The 25,157-nt window shown below is 40.7% G+C and overlaps 2 protein-coding genes across 2 annotated transcripts; both read left to right on the top strand.

The window, feature by feature from the left end:
- Positions 1–2,713: 2,713 nt before the first annotated feature.
- LOC131227094 (beta-glucosidase 43-like) lies at positions 2,714–6,762 on the top strand. Its single transcript, XM_058222793.1, has 11 exons — positions 2,714–2,966; positions 3,356–3,414; positions 3,716–3,791; positions 3,943–4,014; positions 4,205–4,292; positions 4,414–4,666; positions 4,923–5,038; positions 5,579–5,793; positions 5,885–5,916; positions 6,003–6,105; positions 6,259–6,762. The coding sequence occupies exons 1-11, from the start codon at positions 2,750–2,752 to the stop codon at positions 6,543–6,545; spliced, it is 1,518 nt and encodes a 505-aa protein (XP_058078776.1). The 5' UTR covers positions 2,714–2,749; the 3' UTR covers positions 6,546–6,762.
- Positions 6,763–16,851: 10,089 nt separating this feature from the next.
- Positions 16,852–19,904, top strand: LOC131227091 (beta-glucosidase 44-like). Its single transcript, XM_058222791.1, has 9 exons — positions 16,852–16,923; positions 17,075–17,146; positions 17,337–17,424; positions 17,546–17,798; positions 18,055–18,170; positions 18,711–18,925; positions 19,015–19,046; positions 19,133–19,235; positions 19,385–19,904. Exons 1-9 carry the CDS (start codon positions 16,863–16,865, stop codon positions 19,669–19,671), a joined length of 1,227 nt encoding a protein of 408 aa, XP_058078774.1. The 5' UTR covers positions 16,852–16,862; the 3' UTR covers positions 19,672–19,904.
- The last annotated feature ends 5,253 nt before the right edge of the window (positions 19,905–25,157 follow it).

Here is a 25,157-nt window from a genome sequence, read left to right as displayed (position 1 = left end):
AACGGTCAACAACCATTATTGTATGGGGCTGAAACTTGGGTTCGGGTTATGGTAGGTCAGGTTGTCACGCGGATTGTGTACTGACTAACTCAGCACGGTAAGCTTACTAAGTAAACTCTGTGGGGTCCACCATGATTTACATATTTTATCCACTCCGTCCATCCATTTTAACTGATAATGTTAGGGCTCTAGAACAAAAACGAAGTATATCCAAATCTCAAGCAGACCTCACCATGGGAAAAAGTGTGAATTGAAATTCTACCGTTGAAAATTTCTTGGGGGCCACAAAAGTTTTGGATCAATCTGTTATTTGTGTTTTCCCTTCATCGATGTCTGTGTGATCTTATGAAAAGGTTGGATGACAGATAAACATCACTGGGGGCCCTACCAAGGTTTCAACAGTAGAAGTCATTATTCCCACTGCTTCCTGTGGTGTGGTCCACTTGAGCTCTGGGAATGCTTTAATTTTCAGCTCAACCACTAAAATGAGCTGGAAAAATGGATGGACGGAGTGGATAACCCACACACATTCACAGTAGGCTCAACTGAGTTTACTGAGTATGATAAAAGCGTACTAAGTAACTCAGTACGCAATCCGATTTCGGTTTACAGGGTCCTTGGGTTGGGTTAAGGATGGAAAACTATGTGAAACATGGCACCCTCATATAATTATCACCTGATAAATGAAAAAATTAGGCCAGTCCGCTCATAAGGTGGGCCATACCATTGAAATAAATGCATGGCTGATGGTCTGACTCAACATATGGCCCATCTAATGAGTGAGGGCCCAACTTGTGCACAACTTAAGTGTTTTACACATGACATGGTGTGGTTCACCTGAGATTTGGGTCTTCTTGATTTCTGGACCCACATCTTAAAATAGGCTGGAAAAACGGATGGACCGCGTGGATATATAACACATCATCAAGGTGGGCCCCACAGTAAGGGCGTGGGTGTTGCTCATAGTCGGGCAACACTTTGCTCAGGTAATCAACTCCAGTCCGTTGAATTTGATATCCCAAAAAATCGGTCTCGGACTGTCCAGAGCACCACGTCGGTACTGAAATCGGATTGCGTACTGAGTTACTCAGTACGCTCTTATCGTACTAAGTAAACTCAGTTGGGCTCACCTTTAATGTATGTGGTCTATCCACGCTGTCCATCCGTTTTTACAAATCATTTTAGGAGTTGAACCCAAAAGTGATGCATATCAAAAGCTCAAGCGGACCATACTGCAGGAAAAAGTGTATCTATTGATTTCAACCGTTGAAAATATTCGAAGGTCCCCAGTGATGTTTATTTGTCATCCAACCTGTTCATAAGATAAGAAAGACATGATATCTACCATTGAAACCTTTCAAGGGTCTATAGATAATAACACCCGCCGTTGAAACCTTTATAAGGCATCCAGTGATGTTTATTTGTCATCCTGCATGTCCATGACAATTCTTCATATCATTTTAGGTGTTGATAAGAAATCTCAAGTGGACATAACACTGGAAAACGTGAATGGAACCGTTGAAAACTTTCTAAGGCCCCCATTGATGTTATAAGATAAGAAAGACATGGATGAATGGAAAAAAAAAATATCCGCTTGATCTAAAACTTCTTTGGGCCCGACTAACTTTTCAACGGTAGATGTTCAGTTCACACTATTTCCGGTGGTGTGCTCCACTTGAAGATTGGATACACTCTGTTTTTGGGATAAAGCCCCGAAATTATCTGTTAAAAGAGATAGACGGAGTGGATAAAATGCATAAATGTCACTTGGTCCCACAGTTACTCGGTATGCAATCCGCTTCCAATGTTTATTTGCCAGCCAAACCTGTTGATAAGCTTGATTGAGAACTTCGCCCCAAGAAGTTTTCAACGGTTGACAATCAATTCCCAGTCTGTGGTCCATTTGAGATTTAGATCTTATTCTTTTTTAAGACCATGCCCTAAAACGAGCTTCAAATACCGATGGACGGCTTTGATATACAACACACAATCAGGTGGGGCCCACACTCGAGGAATATGTAACTATGCCGCTAAGCGCCTCAACTAATCTGCTCTCCTTTCCCAGTCCTACGCAATCAGGGTCCTGAAAATTCGAACGCCGTTTTCCCGCGATTAACCGTAGCAAGATGCTCCGGCATTCCAAAGCTAGGTAGGCCCACCATGATATTTGTGAGAAATCCACCACGTCCATCCGTTTTCTAAGATCATTTTAAGATATGAGCCCAAAAATAAACCAGATCCAAAAATCAATTGGGCCACAAGACAGGAAACATTGCGTATTGAACACCAATCATTGAAACATTCATGAGGCTATAGAAATTTTGTAACCAGGCTAATATTTTTGTATTTTCAGTTCATCCCAGTAGGCATGACCTTATGAACGGTATAGATGGCATATAAACATCACGGCCCAACCTAGGGAAGTTTCAACGCCACGCATTTCTCTACTCACTTTTCCTGCTGTGAATTTTTAATCTATCTCATTAATAGACTCTTGACCTAGCTAGAGCTGACAGAACGGATGGACGGAGTAGATTTTCCTGCAAAATTCACGGTGGCCCACTTAGCTTTCGAGCACAAGAAATTTCGAGATTATACACGTAACTAACAATCCCGAATGTAAGGAATTTTAAAATTCAAGTATGCGGAATTTGTGTTGGATTTTATCTACGATGTAATTTTTATATTTATAAATATAGGTGAGCTAAAATAAAAAAATAATTCAAAGGTTTTGCTCATAGAGTGAAATATGAAGATTATTATTAGTTATACTTCCATCTTTCTCATCTTGTTTCTACAATGTTGTGTGCATGGCCACCTTTATGATACTGGAGGGCTAACTAGGAAAAGCTTTCCGCCTGGATTTGTGTTCGGCACAGCGACTTCGGCGTATCAGGTTGAAGGAGCGGCTGGTCCTGAGTATGGCCGTGGACCGAGCATTTGGGATGTGTTTGTTCGTTATCCAGGTAATCAAATCATAATTTGAGTTCTCCCTTCTAATCTTGTTTCTAGGTTTCATTTATTTTGTTCTATATTTTTTTTCGATTTTTTTTTTTAACGTTTGGTGTTTTAGTTCTTTGCGTCTTTTTTTTTTTTTTAAGTTGAAGGGTTTGTTTTTTTTGCTTGTCACTATATAGTTGAGTGGTATATGTGGCTTTTTGCTTGCAAAAAGCAGTGCCCATGATTTTGTAATGTAGGCCATTGATCAATTGTCCTCTAATGTGGATAGACAATGCTTTAAAAATCTCTTGCAGAGAATAATATTAGCCTTTAGATTATTATTTTTTTGTATTCAATTTTAATTCTTTTTTCTCTCTTTTGCATTCTTAAATTCTAAATTCTTTTATTTGGGCAGGAATTGTCGCAAATAATGCGAACGGAGATGTTGCAGTCGATGAGTATCACCATTATAAGGTACTAAATAGATAGGCTTGTTTATCTAGGCATCCATAGATATGGATACATATATACTTATGACTTCACATACATATATAATATATGTATATGTCTGCATATATGCGTAGGTGAATTTTTAATGCAATAAATATTGTTATTCAGATAAGTACATGATGATTGCAATGGATATTGTTTTATGATATTTTGCAATTCTATTTTGAGTATAAATTTCAAAATTTACAATTAATTTTATCATGCCCAGCCAAGTGACAACCTAACACACCTGTTTTTGTGTTTTCTAAATGTTGCAATCTTGCAGGAAGACATTGATCTCATGGTAGACATGAACATGGATGCCTATAGGTTCTCCATTTCTTGGTCAAGGATCTTCCCAGGTTTTTAAAGACAAAATCTCTCTTCTATAGATATAGATGGGTTGGAAGTCTGAATCACAACCCAGTGCACTTTATAAACAATCAAGAAGTTTATATTGTGGCTTACTATGATAGAAAATCTCTTATAAAATAATTTGTTTCTAATATACAGAGGGCACGGGTCGTGTCAATGAGCAAGGGGTCGATTACTATAATAGATTAATTGATTATATGATTGAGAAAGGTATTTTCTTCCCTTCATCACTCCTTATTTTTAAATAGTTCACTCTACAACCCCTTGGGATCCATCAATTTTTTGAGGTAGCTTAATTAGAACAAGTGGCCTTACTATGTCAACCACATAGTCCATATTAGTGAGTAGTGAGAACCTCATGGCATTGACACTCTTTTATTTTGAAATTATGTCAATGTAGGAATTACTCCTTATGCAAATCTCCACCATTATGATCTCCCTCAGGCCCTTGAGGAGAAATATAAAGGCTGGCTCAGTAGACAAGTTGTGTAAGTTTCTCATTATAACATTTTCATGCGCATGTTAATAGAGAGGGAAATCATACAATGCTCGATTGAGATTTTCTTTGACACATGTTAGCACACTAACAAAGTTTGTGTGGTGCAACAGTGAAGATTTTGCAGATTACGCAGAATTCTGCTTCAAGACATTCGGTGACCGAGTGAAGAATTGGTTTACATTTAATGAGCCACATGTTATTGCCAACCAAGGCTACGATGGTGGGAGCTTTGCCCCTGGGAGGTGTTCGGCACCCTTCGGAAATTGCACATCTGGGAACTCGGCGACAGAACCATACATTGTAGCCCATAACTTGATTCTTTCTCATGCTGCTGCTGTGCATCGGTATCGTCACAGTTACCAGGTAAATGTTAATATAATGTATATCTTATATCATCATATATCCCAATAGTCATCAGGTGGTCCTCTCCATTCAGATTATCTTTGCTAGAAATCATGTGAACAAAAGCAATAAATGGATTAAGAAATGTTGGTGGTCTATATTTAGTGCACACTACCAAATGGATAGCTTCAATTTATGGGATGTCTCTGAATTCCACCATTTTCTTGTGATTGGTTATTCTTAGATAGTTTTGTTTTTTATGGTGTTAATATTTCAGAAATGCCAAAATGGGAAGATTGGAATTTTGTTGGATTTTACTTGGTATGAGCCTCTCACTAATAGCACTGATGACATGGCAGCAGCTCAAAGGGCAAGAGATTTCCACCTTGGTTGGTATGTATTGTTTTCCTAGGCTAAATATCTTAAGACAACACTATTAATTTAATACGTCCTAACATGGATGACTATGAAAAAATAACCCAAATTACGAGATCCTACCCATTTCCATTGGATGTGGACCATTTCTATTCTTTTTATAAACCCTTTATCTTTCGGCCATTGATTGAAAGGTGGAAATACATCAGGTGGGAGCCAAGATACAACTATTAATCTGATGGCCCCTATGAAGAAGTACTATATCCTAGCCATTTAAAATTGGTTAAGGATCATTTACGTACTAAGTTCACATTTTCATGCCACAGATAAAGGGTTAGGATTTACCCATCATTGACTACTTGAATTGTCCATCTGTAGTGGGGCACATCCAATTAATGGACTGGAATCTTTAGTGGGCCCCACAAGGTTAAGCCTTCTTTACTAACATAACAATGTTTAGAAAAAGAAGAAAACAATTATATCATTCCCTTTACTAAGGGAGATTAATAAGTTTCTTTTTGTGATCATTCTTTGTGGGCCATTATTGTAAAATCACAGGTTTTTGCATCCTATAGTCTACGGTAGATATCCGAATAACATGCGCCAAATCGTGAAAGAGAGGCTTCCAAAATTTACAAGTAGTCAGGTGAAGAAGGTGAAAGGATCTATCGATGTAATCGGCATTAACATATATTCTGCAGCTTATATATATAATCCCAATTGGACACCAACGTATATTGATTATCAAGCGGATTGGAACGTCGGATGGGCATGTAAGTCTCTTTTTCTTCAACTCAATTTTCTTTAGACATTTTAAGCTATATATATAATAAATTGAATAACTTTTTTTTTTTTGAATGGTAGTTGAACGTAATGGTGTGCCGATTGGACCAAGAGTAAGTGAATTAAAATTTTGTTAGGTTGTAGATTATGATTATACTCTTAAGTTAAGTTATATTGATTGAAGAATAAACTAATGCAGGCACACTCATCCTGGCTCTACATTGTTCCTTATAGTATGTACAATAGTATCAAATATGTGAAGGAAACATACGACAACCCAATCATCATAATATCTGAAAATGGTAAGATTAACACCATCTTTTGATAACTATATATATTGGCCAAGTTGGCTCACCGACTTAACTTTCCACCACTACATAATATTTCTGTATTGTAACTCATTTGAGTTACTCAATTTTTTATACATGCACCTAATTTTTTTAATGGTTTTCTAGGAATGGATGATGCAGCCAACCTCACACTTTCGGATAGTCTGAATGACTGGACTCGAGTTAGTTACTACAGAGACTACATACTCAATATGAAGAAGGCAATAGACAAGGAAGGAGCAAACGTAATAGGTTACTTTGCATGGTCACTACTTGATAACTTTGAGTGGCGATCTGCCTACACGTCGCGGTTTGGATTGCACTACATTGACTATAACGACAATTTGAAGCGAATTCCAAAGATGTCAGCGAATTGGTTCCGAAAGATGCTCTATAAGAATCATACGAATTAAGTATGAGAGCCACTATTACACCCTCTTTCTTTTTATGCATGAACCATTTTTTTTTACTAATTTTGGTATACAATATGCTTGCGTATCACCAAAAAGTAAAAGAAATGGTTGTGTTTATCGAAAAGATGGGGCAGAAGTTCAGCTTTCATTCAATATGATTAGGAGTTGATTAGATGATGTCTTTAGATTTTCTGATTCAGTTGGTTGGTTAGTTTATATTGAGTTGTACTTAATTAGGACGTCTTCTTTCAAATGGTATTTGTTAATAAAATGCTAATGCACATTGTGCTTTTGATATCTGGGGGTTTCTACAGCTCTTTTTTTTTTTTAGACCGAAAAGGTCCCCAAAAGGGACTCTGCACAACCCTACGCTAGAAAGGTGCTCTAAAACGAAAGGGGAAAGGGGAAAGAGGGGTCAAGGGAATCTTACAGTGCCCAGCCCCACATTGTCCAGCACTAGCTCTCCTCTAACTAGCCTCAGGAGAGAGGAGCGACTTCTATAGATTCTATCTGGACACCTGTCATTCCATCTTTGGCTTTGGCCTTACTTTTTTGTCATGAATGGGATGGTTCAAATTGGTTGACGAAAATGATCATCCTGATGCATGATGGGTCCTAACAAATACATGAATCAAATCATTGATTGGACCTCTTTTTGTTTCGAAGATCCAAACCATCAATATTTAATGTTATTGATTAGATGGTTAAGATTATTGGATTTGTATGATTCTAGCACATGAAATGAGCGTTTAACCTAATGAACAACCAAGATCAACGTATTCAGATCTGGTAGACTCGTGGTGGCACACTCCGGTTACTCTCCCTACCTAGATTCGGGCCAACATTCTGCAGGATGGATTCTGCACTTTCGACAATGGCGATTCCTGAATCTGGCCTCATGGCCCATCAGGGAGGTTCTCTGTGAAATCAGCCTGAGACGTGGTCAGGGCGCATGACAAAAAAAATAAAAAAATCCTAGTCTAAATGGGTGTAGCACCCTTTGCTTCCCCCAAAGATCTTAGTGGTTTTATGGAGGGTATATTGATGCATGCTCTGCCCACAGATGAGTGCTGCAGCTTGGGTCGAAGCTCTCTCTCTCTCCCTCTCCCTGAGACGTTGTCCCACCTCTTCTTGCATGGGATCCTTGCTCAGGGGGTCTGGAATCTCTTGGTCAGCCTGCTTGACGTCACCATATCTATCCACTCCTCCATCCAAGACTATCTCCACTAGTGGTGGTCCGCAGATGCTCAGCCACCCCCCTTCATCTCGCGCTGGCTTTCCTGCTCTGGGAAATAGGGAAAGCTAGAAATGGGGCTAGATATGACGGCCAAAATATATCTATCCAAGGTGTTTTTTGGAGAGTTCACTGGTGCTTAGACACCCTCTCCTTGTTGCCCAGGCCTCATCCTACCGCCCCTCCCTATACAGCTGATCCCTCCTCCCTGCCACGACACCCCTTCCCCCACCTGGCCACTCGTTTCGAGGTTGTGAAGTGGTCAAAACCCACTGTCGACTAGTGCAAACTAAACATCGGCAGCTCTGCCATCGGAAATCCAGGGCCAGCCGAGGGTGGTGGAATCTACAGAGATAACAATGGCCTTATGATGTTTGCATTCCCAAGAGAGCCGGTTGTACAGCCTCTAATCTCCTCACTCTGGTTAGAGGTAGATATCTTCTGGACAAAACTGGGCTGGGCTCTATTAGGAAGTTCAAAAGGTCTCATCTGTATAGGATATGATAGGCAGGCCAACCTCTTTGTCCCTGGTCCCTGCCCGAACATCCTCATTGTATATTTTGCGTCATCAATGAAATCATCTTGAAAAAAAAAAACCAAGATCAACGTATTAGATTGTCTTAGTATCTCAATGCCCGGGTGAAAATTAAAACCATGCCCTACTTAAATGGAAGGAAAAATAGGGGTGTACATTGGGTGTTATAAAAACAATGGTAACCTTGTTTTTCTTCCCTAAAGTATAAATAAAAGTAGCGTTACTTTTGAATACGGGTCCACTATAGAGCCAGCAATGGGTATGGCTGGCCATTTGGTATTGAGCATAGCCTACCCCACTTGAATGGGCTCAAGCCTGATTTCCAGCACCCATAAACATGGATTTAAGACTGAGCAGCACTCGGTGCGACTTGATCTATTTTGACACCACCCCCCTTCATCCTTGACTTAATGAGTCATTCAACTTGGGACAGAACAAGTCGAGAATAGAGTCATCAAATCATTTAACTATTACCCAACTAACTTTTAAGTCACTTTGAAATGAACTAGCCTAGGCCCAAGTTGCAACCAATACCCTTTATGGTTATCACAATTTGTTCTGAGTTCATATTCAACGAATTAATTCAATGGCCAGGATTGACATTTGAATCATAGCCCACTCCTAGAAGTTCCATCCGATGGAACGTCAAAGGATGCCCCCATTTGTTTAAGACTAGCAAAATGCTGGTTGGGGGGTGTGTTGAGTGCCGAATATTGCATATTTTTCCCTGTTTATATCATAGTTTTATGAACATAATGCTTAATATATATATATTTATGCATGTTTCTCTTGCGAGCTAATTTCGAGTGCTTAAGGTGAAAATGATGTTAGAAGTATGAATCTGATGTGTATGTTAACGGAATGGTGCATGTCACATTCTTTTATTTTGAGATGATGGCAATGTTATAGTATCTAGGAAATACCACTTTTACCAGCACTTCTGTCAGAAATACCAACGTCCTGCAAAAGCATCGGTGAAACCAAAGAGAGCGCCGTGAAAGACTCTACAATTACCGGCATTCGGAGAAGCCCCGGTAAAAATGACTTAGCGCCAGGAAAGCTTTTACCAACATACCCTTCTACAAGCGCCGGGAAAATGGTATGCCGTTGTTTTTGGGGGTTTTATCGACGGTTTTGGCCGCCGGTAAAGGTCCGTTGTCTTGTAGTGTGATGCTAAAGGTTCAGGTGCAAGTGCAATGAACAGATAAAGTATTGTTGGTGCTTGATGAAAGGCCTAGAATATTTCTCAAACATTTTATGTTTCTGGTCTCTATCTTTTGGAGATTGGTTGTTTCTTTGATCAATTTAGTTTTTCTAAAGATGATATTTCAGGAATGCTGCAAGGGAGGATTGGAATTCCGTTGGATTTTGTTTGGTATAAGCCTCTCATGGTGCACTTGAAACTTGGAATTCAATAGTGCATCCAAATGCATCCCATGTTTTTCAAACAAGGGTCATGCAACCACAAAGCAAATAACGGTCAACAGCCATTATTGTATAGGGCCGAAACTTGGGTTCGGGTTATGCTAGCTCAGGTTGTCAAGGATGCGGACTGTGTATTGACTAACTCAGCATGCTAAGCTTACTGAGTAAACTCTCTGGGGTCCACCATGATTTACATATTTTATCCACTCCGTCCATCCATTTTAACCGATAATGTTAGGGTTCTAGAACAAAAATGAAGTATATCCAAATCTCAAGCGGACCTCACCATGGGAAAAAGTGTGAATTGAAATTCTACCATTGAAAATTTCTTGGGGGCCACAGAAGTTTTGGATCAATTTGTTATTTGTGTTTTCCCTTCATCCATGTCTGTGTGATCTTATGAAAATGTTGGATGACAAATAAACATCACTATGGGCCGTACCAAGGTTTCAACAGTGGAAGTCATTATTCCCACTGCTTCCTGTGGTGTGGTCGACTTGAGCTCTGGGAATGCTTCAATTTTCAGCCCAACCACTAAAATGAGCTGAAAAATAGATGGACGGAGTGGATAACTCACACACATTCACAGTAGGCCCAACTGAGTTTACTGAGTATGATAAAAGCGTACTTAAGTAACTCAGTATGCAATCCAATTTCAGTTTCCAGGGTTGTAACAACTCGTCCAACTAGTACAGTATCCTGGGGCGTTCACGTAGGATTTTCCGCAGGACCGATCATTCAAACCATGCGTGGTGAGATACCACAAGCAAATCAACCTAAGATTAGCCCATTAGAATAAACCGGTCGGGTCATGACAGGACCCGGTGCGGGCCGTCGAGCCAGATGACTCATTTGCCCTTAGCGACAGCCCATATGGGCTGCACCGTGACACAGGAAGGTTAGAAAATTCTAAAAATAAAGGGAACCGTAAATCTCACTGGGCTTGTAGACCATCGTGGACCACGGATCCAGCGGACACCCAGAAGTGGGATCTGGCACGGACTAAATGCACCCCACCAATGCCAGGACCGAAATCTGGCGCTTACAAATGAAACTGAGATACCAGGCTATCCAACCGTCGGATCTCTTCCACATTTGCGTGGAGGTCTAATGAATTTTTCTACACCGGTCCACCAACTCTGGGACCCGATCGTGGAACGGTGACCGTCGATCACAAATTGGACCCGTACGACCAAACCCTGGACCCGATCGTTTCCAAATTTTGCAGGGCCCTTCATCGGGCCATGGAGCAGCTATCCTATGAATTTCATAGCCAAAGGGTCACCAGAACCACTCCAATCACTAGAATGGACCCCATAGGGCCATTTAAAGATCAGAACCGTTGACTCGAACCCCATAACCGTTCGTCCGTTTGTTCCCAAATTTTATATGGCCCCTAATCGGGCCATAGGGCACCTACCCACCAAATTTGGTGGCCAAAGGAGTGTTAGGGCCACACCAACTCCTAGAAGGCTATTTTGGAAATTTGGAAAAACTCAAAGCCAAAGGGCCCAAGTCTAGAGAATAAACCCTATCTTTCATAATTCTCTCTCAATTACTACAACCACCAAGAGAGAAAGAGAGTGAAGGAGCTAAGGAGAGAAGATAGTGTGAGAGGAGGAGATTCAAGGTGGACCCTAGATCGAAGTGGAGCCCAAGAGAGTCAACCCTTCCAACTCCCTACCTTTCTTACAAAGAGAAACTCTCCTCCTTGACTTCAACAACTGTCCGTGGGTTGCCTAGGTAAGGTTTTCACCCATTCTTCTTGAAATCCATGTAGTTAGATGGGATTGGCTTGGAATTCTAACATGCAAGAGCTTATTTTAGGGATTTCGGCCGATCGACCCGAAAGCCCTCTTTCCTAGGGCGTTTTCTGAATCTCCAACGAACCATAGGTGCGGACTATTGTTCTTAGGTGGCCTAGCAAGAATTTTAGTACGAGCTTAATGATTTTGATTGTTTGGATGTTATATTTGAAAGTCTAGGGTAATCCTAGGAATTGTATGTTGGTTGGAATGGTATGGATTTACATGTTTGGCTCTCTCTCTCATGATGTCGTTCATGTTTCTCACATGATTTGGTGTATGAATGATCATAGGCTCATGCCGTGTTGATTTTTATATGTTGTTGCTTCATATTACGTATAATTTCATTACTCTTGTGTACATGATTTTCTCAACATGGAGGAAGTGTTAACTTCCTCACCAACCCACACCACACACATACACTTTATTCATGATATTAAGAGTTTGCTTGTTAGAAAAATTTGAATTGCATGTTGAGCAACATGAGAACAAGGTGTTGAATATGCTTGATGTTGCATTGGTTGTTAGCATGCTATGAGTCACTATTCCTACCCTTGGGTTGGTCAAGAACTTGAGGAGAGACAGTAGTCCCATCGGTAGGATTACGCTATGGTTGGACTTGTGGGTTTGGGCGGGTGTGATCGGGTGGCTGTAGTTCGATTACATGAGACCCTCGTGCCCGATGTCACACGCCTCACGCTCGCCTGACTCGTGAGGTCTAGCCTACCGTCTGACCAACCTTGATCGTTAACCCTGTTTACTCACACATGTTTGGAACCTAGAATACCCTACAACCGTGGTAGCCCATCAGTAACCCACTTGAAATTAGTCCACAGCCTCGTGAGCCGGGCATGGTGGAATGAGACACTGTGTCCGAGATGTTGGCCTATGCTGGGGTACCCCGCCTCCCCATAGTGACCGCGAGCGATCCCTTTCTCATGGCACTCCTCAAGTGCTTGAAGTCGGGGATGAGGAACCCGACGGGATTACGGACCGCGGGGTCTCGGCCTCACGCATTGGGGGGTCTTGGCCTCGCAACCCGTTTAGAGCGTTGATACGTAGGGTATACCAGATTTTCAAATCTGCTGGATGAATGGACCTAAATAATAACTCGCCTAACACGATTGCATTACATCGCACTAGTTAGGGTGGCGACTCGGCAGTCGAGGTCGCACTGAGGGAGTGTTGTCATTTGCGATCGTTAGATGGTGTCGCTCGAGGGAGCGTTGTGGTGAGGGCATGCATCATGTCATGCTGCATACATGCGCATTAACAAGATTACTTAGACATACATAATTGTCTGCTTTTCATTAAGACCATAATATAATTGATGCCTGTGATAACTTGAGACTAATAGCCCCCACTGAGTTGATCACTCACTCCCACTCTGGGATGGTGTTTTAAAACACCAACCAAATCCGTTTATAAATGCAGGTGACTCAGGACTGGAGGAGCCTGGCGAGGCGAGCATCGACGAGGAGGACGAGCTATCTTATTTCCAGTTGATGGACGGCTCTCCATCGGCTTGATGGGCAAGATCGGGATTGCTGGGCTGTGGGCTCAGCCTCATTATTTTTTTTGACACAGTATTCTTTTGTTGTTTTGGTTGGGCAACGCTTTGTGCGACCCATATATGTTTTGGACCTGTATATATGATAGACCTCTTTCATCTCAGTAGACTCGCGTGGTTATATTCATGTTCCAGGGAATTCCAGGCTGCATAAATTAAACTGAATTAAATGCTCATTAATGAAAGTTGGTTGTAAGTGACTCTCGAGAACTCGGGAGTTGAGCGCATGCGCGACCCCCGAATTCCAGGGTGTTACAAAGGTCCTTAGGTTGGGTTAAGGATGGAAAACTATATGAAACATGGCACCCTATTATAATCATCACATGATAAATGAAAAAATTAGGCCAGTCCGCTCATAAGGTGGGCCATACCATTGAAATAAATAGATGGCTGATGGTCTGACTCAACATATGGCCCATCTAATGAGTGAGGGCCCAACTTGTGCACAACTTAAGTGTTTTACACATGACATGGTGTGGTCCACCTGAGATTTGGGTCTTCTTAATTTCTGGAACCACATCTTTAAATAGGCTGGAAAAACGGATGGACGGCGTGGATATAAAACACATCATCAAGGTGGGCCCCACAATAAGGGGGTGGGTGTTGCCCAGGTAGTCGGGTAACACTTTGCTCAGGTAATCAACTCCAGTCCGTTGAATTTGATATCCCAAAAAACCGGTCTCGGATTGTCCACAGCACCACGTCGGTAATGTGTATACGTGGCATAACTCCGGCCGGATGTTTATGAAATCGGATGGACGCGGATTTCCTGCAAAAGAAGTTCCTGCGCTGGGATGCTAGGTGGGGTCCACCGTGATGTTTGTGATAAATCCATCCCGTCCATCCGTTTTCTGAGATCATTTTCGACATACGACCAAAAATTACGTGGATTCAAAACTCAAGAGGCCGTGCGAGAGGAAAAACTAGGGAAATAGTTTTCTACCGTTGAAACCTTCCTGGGCTCCACATTGATTTTTATATGCCATCCAAACGGTTTATAAGGTCATTCCCACTAGGATGAAGTGAAAACACTAAAAATTTATCATAATACGAAACTTTTGTGGCCTTAAAAATGTTTCAACGGTGTTGACTGAATCGCAACTGTTTCCTCTCGTGCGGCCCACTTGAGTTTTGTATCCATCTAATTTTCTGTATAATGTCCTAAAATGATCTCAGAAAACAGATGAACAGGGTGGATTTATGACAAACATCAAGGTGGACCCCACCTAGCATCCCAGCGCGCAGGAACATCCTGCGAAAGGCTTGCGCAAGAAATTTCCGTCCCGGATCGGAATCCGTACTTAGTTACTCAGTATGCTCCTATCGTACTGAGTAAATTCTGTTGAGCCAACCATGAATGCATCTAGTTTATCCATGCCGTCCATTCATTTTTCCAGATCATTTTAGGTGTTGAACCCAAAATTGATGCATATGCAAAGCTCAAGTGTACCATAACACAGGAAAAAGTGTAAGCATTGATTTCCACCGTTGAAAACTTTCTAAGGCCCCCAATGATGTTTATTTGTCATCCAACCTGTTCATAAGATTAGAAAGACATGGATGAATGGAAAAAAACAAATATCCGCTTGATCTAAAACTTCTTTGGCCCCGAATAACTTTTCAACGGTGGATGTTCAATTCACACTATTTCCGGTGGTGTGCTCCACTTGAAGATTGGATACACTCCGTTTTTGGGATAAAGCCCAGTAATTATCTGTTAAAAGAGATGGATGGAGTGGATAAAATGCATGAATGCCACTTGGAGACCAAGTTACTCGGTATGCATCCGCTTCCGATGTTTGTTTGCCAGCCAACCTGTTGACAAGCTTGATTGATAACTTCTGTGGTCGCCCCAAGAACTTTTCAATGGTTGACAATCAATTCCTATTCTGTGGTCCATTTGAGATTTGGATCTTATTCCTTTTTAAGACCATGCCCTAAAATGGGCTTGAAATACCGATGGACGGCTTTGATATACAACACACTATCAGGTGGGGCCCACACTCGAGGAATATGTAAATATGCCGCTAAGCGCCTCAACTAATCTGCTCTCCTTTCCGAGTCCTACGCAATCAGAGTCCTGAAAAATCGAACGCCGTTTTCCCGCGATTAACCGTAGCAAGATGCTCCAGCATTCCAAAGCTTGGTAGGCCCACCATGATATTTTTGAGCAATCCACCACGTCCATCCGTTTTCTAAGATCATTTTACGATATGAGCCCAAAAATAAACCAGATCCAAAACTCAAGTGGGCCACAAGACAGGAAACAGTGCCTATTGAACACCAATCATTGAAACATTCATGAGGCTACAGAAATTTTTGACCAGGCTAATATTTTTGTGTTTTCAGTTCATCCCAGTAGGATTGACCTTAAGAACGGTATAGATGGCATATAAACATCATGGTCCACCCTAGGGAAGTTTCGACGCCACGCATTTCTCTCCTCACTTTTCCTGCGGTGAATTTTTAATCTATCTCATTAATAGACTCTTGGCCTAGCTAGAGCTGACAGAACGGATGGACGGAGTAGATTTTCCTGCAAAATTCACGGTGGCCCACTTAGCTTCCGAATGCAATAAATTTCAAGATTATACACGTAACTAACCAACCCGAATGTAAGGAATTTTAAAATTCAAGTACGCGGAATTTGTGTTGGATTTTATCTACGATGCATTTTTTTTATTTATAAATATAGGTGAGCTAAAATAAAAAGACAATTCAAAGGTTTTGCTCATAGAGTGAAATATGAAGATTATTATTAGTTATACTTCCATCTTTCTCATCTTGTTTCTACAATGTTGTGTGCATGGCCACCTTTATGATACTGGAGGGCTAACTAGGAAAAGCTTTCCGCCTGGATTTGTGTTCGGCACAGCGACTTCGGCGTATCAGGTTGAAGGAGCGGCTGGTCCTGAGTATGGCCGTGGACCGAGCATTTGGGATGTGTTTGTTCGTTATCCAGGTAATCTAATCATAATTTGAGTTCTCCCTTCTAATCTTGTTTCTGGGTTTTATTTATTTTGTTCTATATTTTTTTTTCTATTTTTTTTACGTTTGATGTTTTAGTTCTTTGCTTCTTCTTCCTTCCTTTTTTTTATTTTTTATTTTTTATTTTAAAGTTGAAGGGTTTGTTTTTTTTGCTTGTCACTATATAGTTGAGTAGTATATGTGGCTTTTCGCTTGCAAAAAGCAGTGCCCATGATTTCATAATGTAGGCCATTGATCAATTGTCCTCTAATGTGGATAGACAATGCTTTAAAAATCTCTTGCAGAGAATAATATTAGCCTTTAGATTATTATTTTTTTGTATTCAATTTTAATTCTTTTTTCTCTCTTTTGCATTCTTAAATTCCAAATTCTTTTATTTGGGCAGGAATTGTCGCAAATAATGCCAATGGAGATGTTGCAGTCGATGAGTATCACCATTATAAGGTACTAAATAGATAGGCTTGTTTATCTAGGCATCCATAGATATGGATACATACATACTTATGACTTCACATACATATATAATATATGTATATGTCAGCATATATGCGTAGATGAATTTTTAATGCAATAAATATTGTTAATTCAGATAATTACATGATGATTGCAATGGATATTGTTTTATGATATTTTGCAATTCCATTTTGAGTATAAATTTCAAATTTACCATTAATTTTATCATGCCCGGCCAAGTGACAACCTAACACACCTGTTATTGTGTTTTCTAAATGTTGCAATCTTGCAGGAAGACATTGATCTCATGGTAGATATGAACATGGATGCCTATAGGTTCTCCATTTCTTGGTCAAGGATCTTCCCAGGTTTTTAAAGACAAAATCTCTCTTTGATAGATATAGATGGGTTGGAAGTTTGAATCACAACCCAGTGCACTTTATAAACAATCAAGAAGTTTATATTGTGGCTTACTATGATAGAAAATCTCTTATAAAATAAATTGTTTCTAATATACAGAGGGCACGGGTCGTGTGAATGAGCAAGGGGTCGATTACTATAATAGATTAATTGATTATATGATTGAGAAAGGTATTTTCTTCCCTTCATCACTCCTTATTTTTAAATAGTTCACTCTACAACCCCTTGGGATGCATCAATTTTTTGAGGTAGCTTAATTAGAACAAGTGGCCTTACTATGTCAACCACATAGTCCATATTAGTGAGTAGTGAGAACCTCATGGCATTGACACTCTTTTATTTTGAAATTATGTCAATGTAGGAATTACTCCTTATGCAAATCTCCACCATTATGATCTCCCTCAGGCCCTTGAGGAGAAATATAAAGGCTGGCTCAGTAGACAAGTTGTGTAAGTTTCTCATTATAACATTCTCATGCGCATGTTAATAGAGAGGGAAATCATACAATGCTCGATTGAGATTTTCTTTAACACATGTTAGCACACTCACAAAGTTTGTGTGCTGCAACAGTGAAGATTTTGCAGATTACGCAGAATTCTGCTTCAAGACATTCGGTGACCGAGTGAAGAATTGGTTTACATTTAATGAGCCACATGTCATTGCCAACCAAGGCTACGATGGTGGGAGCTTTGCCCCTGGGAGGTGTTCGGCACCCTTCGGAAATTGCACATCTGGGAACTCGGCGACAGAACCATACATTGCAGCCCATAACTTGATTCTTTCTCATGCTGCTGCTGTGCATCGGTATCGTCACAGTTACCAGGTAAATGTTAATATAATGTATATCTTATATCATCATATATCCCAATAGTCATCAGGTGGACCTCTCCATTCAGATTCACTTTGCTAGAAATCATGTGAACAAAAGCAATAAACGGATTAAGAAATGTTGGTGGTCTATATTTAGTGCACACTACCTAATGGATAGCTTCAATTTATGGGATGTCTCGGAATTCCACCATTTTCTTGTGATTGCTTATTCTTAGATAGTTTTGTTTTTTATGGTGTTAATATTTCAGAAATGCCAAAATGGGAAGATTGGAATTTTGTTGGATTTTACTTGGTATGAGCCTCTCACTAATAGCACTGATGACATGGCAGCAGCTCAAAGGGCAAGAGATTTCCACCTTGGTTGGTATGTATTGTTTTCCTAGGCTAAAAATCTTAAGACAACACTATTAATTTAATACGTCCTAACATGGATGACTATGAAAAAATAACCCAAATTAGGAGATCCTACCCATTTCCATTGGATGTGGACCATTTCTATTCTTTTTATAAACCCTTTATCTTTCGGCCATTGATTGAAAGGTGGAAATACATCAGGTGGGAGCCAAGATACAACTATTAATCTGATGGCCCCTATGAAGAAGTACTATCTCCTAGCCATTCTACATTGGTTAAGGATCATTTACGTGCTAAGTTCACATTTTCATGCCACAGATAAAGGGTTAGGATTTACCCATCATTGACTACTTAAATTGTCCATCTGTAGTGGGGCACATCCAATTAATGGACTGGAATCTTTAGTGGGCCCCACAAGGTTAAGCCTTCTTTACTAACATAACAATGTTTAGAAAAAGAAGAAAACAATTATATCAATCCCTTTACTAAGGGAGATTAATAAGTTTCTTTTTGTGATCATTCTTTGTGGGCCATTATTGTAAAATCACAGGTTTTTGCATCCTATAGTCTACGGTAGATATCCGAATAACATGCGCCAAATCGTGAAAGAGAGACTTCCAAAATTTACAAGTAGTCAGGTGAAGAAGGTGAAAGGATCGATCGATGTAATCGGCATTAACATATATTCTGCAGCTTATATATATAATCCCAATTGGACACCAACGAATATTGATTATCAAGCGGATTGGAACGTCGGATGGGCATGTAAGTCTCTTTTTCTTGAACTCAATTTTCTTTAGACATTTTAAGCTATATATATAATAAATTGAATAACTTTTTTTTTTGAATGGTAGTTGAACGTAATGGTGTGCCGATTGGACCAAGAGTAAGTGAATTAAAATTTTGTTAGGCTGTAGATTATGATTATACTCTTAAGTTAAGTTATATTGATTGAAGAATAAACTAATGCAGGCACACTCATCCTGGCTATACATTGTTCCTTATAGTATGTACAATAGTATCAAATATGTGAAGGAAACATACGACAACCCAATCATCATAATATCTGAAAATGGTAAGATTAATACCATCTTTTGACAACTATATTGGCCAAGTTGGCTCACCGACTTAACTCTCCACCACTACATAATATTTATGTATTGTAACTCAATTGAGTTACTTAATTTTTTATACGTGCACCTGATTTTTTTAATGGTTTTCTAGGAATGGACGATGCAGCCAACCTCACACTTTCGGATAGTCTGAACGACTGGACTCGAGTTAGTTACTACAGAGACTACATACTCAATATGAAGAAGGCGATAGACAAGGAAGGAGCAAACGTAATAGGTTACTTTGCATGGTCACTACTTGATAACTTCGAGTGGCGATCTGCCTATACGTCGCGGTTTGGATTGCACTACATTGACTATAATGACAATTTGAAGCGAATTCCAAAGATGTCAGCGAATTGGTTCCGAAAGATGCTCTATAAGAATCATACGAATTAAGCATGAGAGCCACTATTACGCCCTCTTTCTTTTTATGCATGAACCATTTTTTTCACTTATTTTGGTATACAATATGCTTGCGTATCACCAGAAAGTAAAAGAAATGGTTGTGTTTATCGAAAAGATGGGGCAGAAGTTCGGCTTTCATTCAATATGATTAGGAGTTGATTAGATGATGTCTTTAGATTTTCTGATTTAGTTGGTTGGTTAGTTTATATTCAGTTGTACTTAATTAGGACGTCTTCTTTCAAACGGTATTTGTTAATAAAATGCTTATGCACATTGTGCTTTTGATATCTGGGGGTTTCTACAGCTCTTTTTTTTTTTTAGACCGAAAAGGTCCCCAAAAGGGACTCTGCACAACCCTACGCTAGCAAGGTCCTCTACAACGAAAGGGGAAAGGGGAAAGAGGGGTCAAGGGAATCTTACAGTGCCCAGCCCCACATTGTCCAGCACTACTAGCTCTCCTCTAACTAGCCTCAGGAGAGGAGCGACTTCTATAGATTCTATAAATTCTATCTGGACACCTGTCATTCCATCTTTGGCTTTGGCCTTACTTTTTTGTCATGAATGGGATGGTTCAAATTGGTTGACGAAAATGATCATCCTGATGCATGATGGGTCCTAACAAATACATGAATCAAATCATTGATTGGACCTCTTTTCGTTTCGAAGATCCAAACCATCAATATTTAATGTTATTGATTAAATGGTTAAGATTATTGGATTTGTATGATTCTAGCACATGAAATGAGCGTTTAACCTAATGAACAACTAAGATCAACGTATTCGGATCTGGTAGACTCGTGGTGGCACACTCCGGTTACTCTCCCTACCTAGATTCGGGCCAACATTGTGCAGGGTGGATTCTGCACTTCCGACAATGACGATTCCTGAATCTGGCCTCATGGCCCATCAGGGAGGTTCTCTGTGAAATCAGCCTGAGACGTGGTCAGGGCGCATGACAAAATAAAAAATAAAAATTATGGTCTAAATGGGTGTAGCACCCTTTGCTTCCCCCAAAGATCTTAGTGTTTTTATAGAGGGTATATTGATGCATGCTCTGCCCACAGATGAGTGTTGCAGCTTGGGTCGAAGCTCTCTCTCTCTCCCTCTCGACGTTGTCCCACCTCTTCTTGCATGGGATCCTCGCTCAGGGGGTCTGGAATCTCTTGGCCAGCCTGCTCGACGTCACCAAATCTATCCACTCCTCCATCCAAGAGTATCTCCACTAGTGGTGGTCCGCAGATGCTCAGCCACCCCCCTTCATCTCGCGCCAGCTTTCCTGCTCTGGGAAATATGGAAAGCTAGAAATGGGGCTAGATATGACGGCCAAAATATATCTATCCAAGGTGTTTTTTGGAGAGTTCACTGGTGCTTAGACACCCTCTCCTTGTTGCCCAGGCCTCATCCTACCGCCCCTCCCTATACAGCTGATCCCTCCTCCCTGCCACGACACCCCTTCCCCCACCTGGCCACTCGTTTCGAGGTTGTGAAGTGGTCAAAACCCCCTGTCGACTAGTGCAAACTAAACATCGGCAGCTCTGCCATCGGAAATCCAGGGCCAGCCAGGGGTGGTGGAATCTACAGAGATAACAACGACCTTATGATGTTTGTATTTTCCAATGGGTATGGCGAGGCCTCTAACAACAGGTCAAAACTTTGGGCCCTACACAATGGAGTGGAAATGTGTGTCTAATTCGGGTTAAACAGAGTAGCTTGTCCCAAGAGAGCCGGTTGTACAGCGTCTAATCTCCTCACTCTGGTTAGAGGTAGATATCTTCTGGACAAAACTGGGCTGGGCTCTATTAGGAAGTTCAAAAGGTCTCATCTGTACAGGATATGATAGGCGGGCCAGCCTCTTTGTCCCTGGTCCCCGCCCGAACATCCTCATTGTATATTTTGCGTCATCAATGAAATCATCTTGAAAAAGAAAAAAAAAACCAAGATCAACGTATTAGACTTGTCTTAGTATCTCAATGCCCGGGTGAAAATTAAAACCATGCCCTACTTAAATGGAAGGAAAAATAGGGGTGTACATTGGGTGTTATAAAAACAATGGTAACCTTGTTTTTCTTCCCTAAAGTATAAATAAAAGTAGCGTTACTTTTGAATACGGGTCCACTATAGAGCCAGCAATGGGTATGGCTGGCCATTTGGTATTGAGCATAGCCTACCCCACTTGAATGGGCTCAAGCCTGATTTCCAGCACCTATAAACATGGATTTAAGACTGAGTAGCACTCGGTGCGACTTGATCTATTTTGACACCACCCCCCTTCATCCTTGACTCAATAAGTCATTCAACTTGGGACAGAACAAGTCAAGAACTGAGTCATTGAATCATTTAACTATTACCCAACTAACTTTTAAGTCACTTTGAAATGAACTAGCCTAGGCCCAAGTTGCAACCAATACCCTTTATGGTTATCACAATTTGTTCTGAGTTCATATTCAACGAATTAATTCAATGGCCAGGATTGACATTTGAATCATAGCCCACTCCTAGAAGTTCCATCCGATGGAACGTCAAAGGATGCCCCCATTTGTTTAGGACTAGCAAAATGCTGGTTGGGGGGTGTGTTGAGTGCCGAATATTGCATATTTTTCCCTGTTTATATCATAGTTTTATGAACATAATGCTTAATATATATATATTTATGCATGTTTCTCTTGCGAGCTAATTTCGATTAACGGAATGGTGCATGTCACATTCTTTTATTTTGAGATGATGGCAATGTTATAGTATCTAGGAAATACCACTTTTACCAGCACTTCTGTCAGAAATACCAACGTCCTGCAAAAGCATCGGTGAAACCAAAGAGAGCGCCGTGAAAGACTCTACAATTACCGGCGTTCGGAGAAGCCCCGGTAAAAATGACTTAGCGCCGGGAAAGCTTTTACCGACATACCCTTCTACAAGCGCCGGGAAAATGGTATGCCGTTGTTTTTGGGGGTTTTATTGGCGGTTTTGACCGCCGATAAAGGTCCGTTGTCTTGTAGTGTGATGCTAAAGGTTCAGGTGCAAGTGCAATGAACAGATAAAGTATTGTTGGTGCTTGATGAAAGGCCTAGAATATTTCTCAAACATTTTATGTTTCTGGTCTCTATCTTTTGGAGATTGGTTGTTTCTTTGATCAATTTAGTTTTTCTAAAGATGATATTTCAGGAATGCTGCAAGGGAGGATTGGAATTCCGTTGGAATTTGTTTGGTATAAGCCTCTCATGGTGTACTTGAAACTTGGAATTCAATAGTGCATCCAAATGCATCCCATGTTTTTCAAACAAGGGTCATGCAACCACAAAGCAAATAACGGTCAACAGCCATTATTGTATAGGGCTGAAACTTGGGTTCGGGTTATGCTAGGTCAGGTTGTCAAGGACGCGGACTGTGTACTGACTAACTCAGCATGCTAAGCTTAATGAGTAAACTCTCTGGGGTCCACCATGATTTGCATATTTTATCCACTTTGTCCGTCCATTTTAACCGATAATGTTAGGGTTCTAGAACAAAAATGAAGTATATCCAAATCTCAAGCGGACCTCACCATGGGAAAAAGTGTGAATTGAAATTCTACCATTGAAAATTTCTTGGGGCCATGGAAGTTTTGGATCAATTTGTTATTTGTGTTTTCCCTTCATCCATGTCTGTGTGATCTTATGAAAATGTTGGATGACAAATAAACATCACTATGGGCCGTACCAAGGTTTCAACAGTGGAAGTCATTATTCCCACTGCTTCCTGTGGTGTGGTCGACTTGAGCTCTAGGAATGCTTCAATTTTCAGCTCAACCACTAAAATGAGCTGAAAAAATGGATGGACGGAGTGGATAACCCACAAACATTCACAGTAGGCCCAACTGAGTTTACTGAGTATGATAAAAGTGTACTTAAGTTACTCAAGTACGCAATCCAATTTCAGTTTTCAAGGTCCTTAGGTTGGGTTAAGGATGGAAAACTATATGAAACATGGCAGCCTCTTATAATCATCACCTGATAAATGAAAAAATTAGGCCAGTCTGCTCATAAGGTGGGCCGTCGGATCTCTTCCACATTTGCGTGGAGGTCTAATAAATTTTTCTACACCGGTCCACCAACTCTGGGACCCGATCATGGAATGGCGACCGTCGATTACAAATCGGACCCATACGACCAAACCCTGGACTCGATCGTTCCCAAATTTTACAGGGCCCTTCATCAGGCCATGAAGCAGCTATCCTATGAATTTCATAGCCAAAGGGTCACCAGAACCACTCTAATCACCAAAATGGACCCCATAGGGCCATTTAAAGATCAGAACCGTTGACTCAAACCCATAATCGTTCGTCCGTTTGTTCCCAAATTTTATATGGCCCCTAATCGGGCCATAGGGCACCTACCCACCAAATTTGGAAATTTGGAAAAACTCAAAGCCAAAGGGCCCAAGTCTAGAGAATAAACCCTATCTTTCATAATTCTCTCTCAATTGCTACAACCACCAAGAGAGAAAGAGAGTGAAGGAGCTAAGGAGAGAAGATAGTGTGAGAGGAGGAGATTCAAGGTGGGCCCTAGATCGAAGTGGAGACCAAGAGAGTCAACCCTTCCAACTCCCTACCTCTCTTACAAGGAGAAACTCTCCTCCTTGACTTCAACAACCGTCCGTGAGTTGCCTAGGTAAGGTTTTCATCAATTCTTCTTGAAATCCATGTAGTAAGATGGGATTGGCTTGGAATTCTAACATGCAAGAGCTTGTTTTAGGGATTCTGGCCGATCGACCCGAAAGCCCTCTTTCCTAGGGCGTTTTCTGAATCTCCAACGAACTATAGGTACGGACTATTGTTCTTAGGTGGCCTAGCAACAATTTTAATACGAGCTTAATGATTTTGATTACTTGGATGTTATATTTGAAAGTCTAGGGTAATCCTAGGAATTGTATGTTGGTTGGAATGGTATGGATTTACATGTTTGGCTCTCTCTCTCATGATGTCGTTCATGTTTCTCACATGATTTGGTGTATGGATGATCATATGCTCATGCCGTGTTGATTTTTATATGTTATTGCTTCATATTACGTATGATTTCATTACTCTTGTGTACATGATTTTCTCAACATGGAGGAAGTGTTAACTTCCTCACCAACCCACACCACACACATACACTTTATTCATGATATTAAGGGTTTGCTTGTTAGAAAATTTTGAATTGTATGTTGAGTAACATGAGAACAAGGTGTTGAATATACTTGATGTTGCATTGGTTGTTAGCATGCTATGAGTCACTATTCCATGAGTCATTATTCCTATCCTTGGGTTGGTCAAGAACTTGAGGAGAGACGGTAGTCCCATCGGTAGGACTACGCTATGGTTGGACTTGTGGGTTTGGGCGGGTGTGATCGGGTGGCTGTAGTTCGATTACATGGGACCCTTGTGCCCGATGTCACACGCCTCACGCTCGCCTGACTCGTGAGGTCTAGCCTACCGTCTGACCAACCTTGATTGTTAACCCTGT

The sequence above is a fragment of the Magnolia sinica genome, chromosome 15, assembly GCF_029962835.1.
Source record: "Magnolia sinica isolate HGM2019 chromosome 15, MsV1, whole genome shotgun sequence".
NCBI lineage: Eukaryota > Viridiplantae > Streptophyta > Magnoliopsida > Magnoliales > Magnoliaceae > Magnolia > Magnolia sinica.
This window is presented reverse-complemented; position numbering and strand designations above follow the sequence as displayed.

Coding starts and splice junctions, on each gene's coding strand:
- LOC131227094 (XM_058222793.1), top strand. CDS start 2,750: ATGAAGATTATTATTAGTTATACTTCCATCTTTCTCATCTTGTTTCTA. Junction 3,792..3,942: donor TTGGTCAAGGATCTTCCCAG/GTTTTTAAAGAC, acceptor TCTAATATACAG/AGGGCACGGGTCGTGTCAAT. Junction 4,015..4,204: donor TGATTATATGATTGAGAAAG/GTATTTTCTTCC, acceptor ATGTCAATGTAG/GAATTACTCCTTATGCAAAT.
- LOC131227091 (XM_058222791.1), top strand. CDS start 16,863: ATGGTAGATATGAACATGGATGCCTATAGGTTCTCCATTTCTTGGTCA. Junction 17,425..17,545: donor TGGCTCAGTAGACAAGTTGT/GTAAGTTTCTCA, acceptor GTGCTGCAACAG/TGAAGATTTTGCAGATTACG. Junction 19,236..19,384: donor CATCATAATATCTGAAAATG/GTAAGATTAATA, acceptor ATGGTTTTCTAG/GAATGGACGATGCAGCCAAC.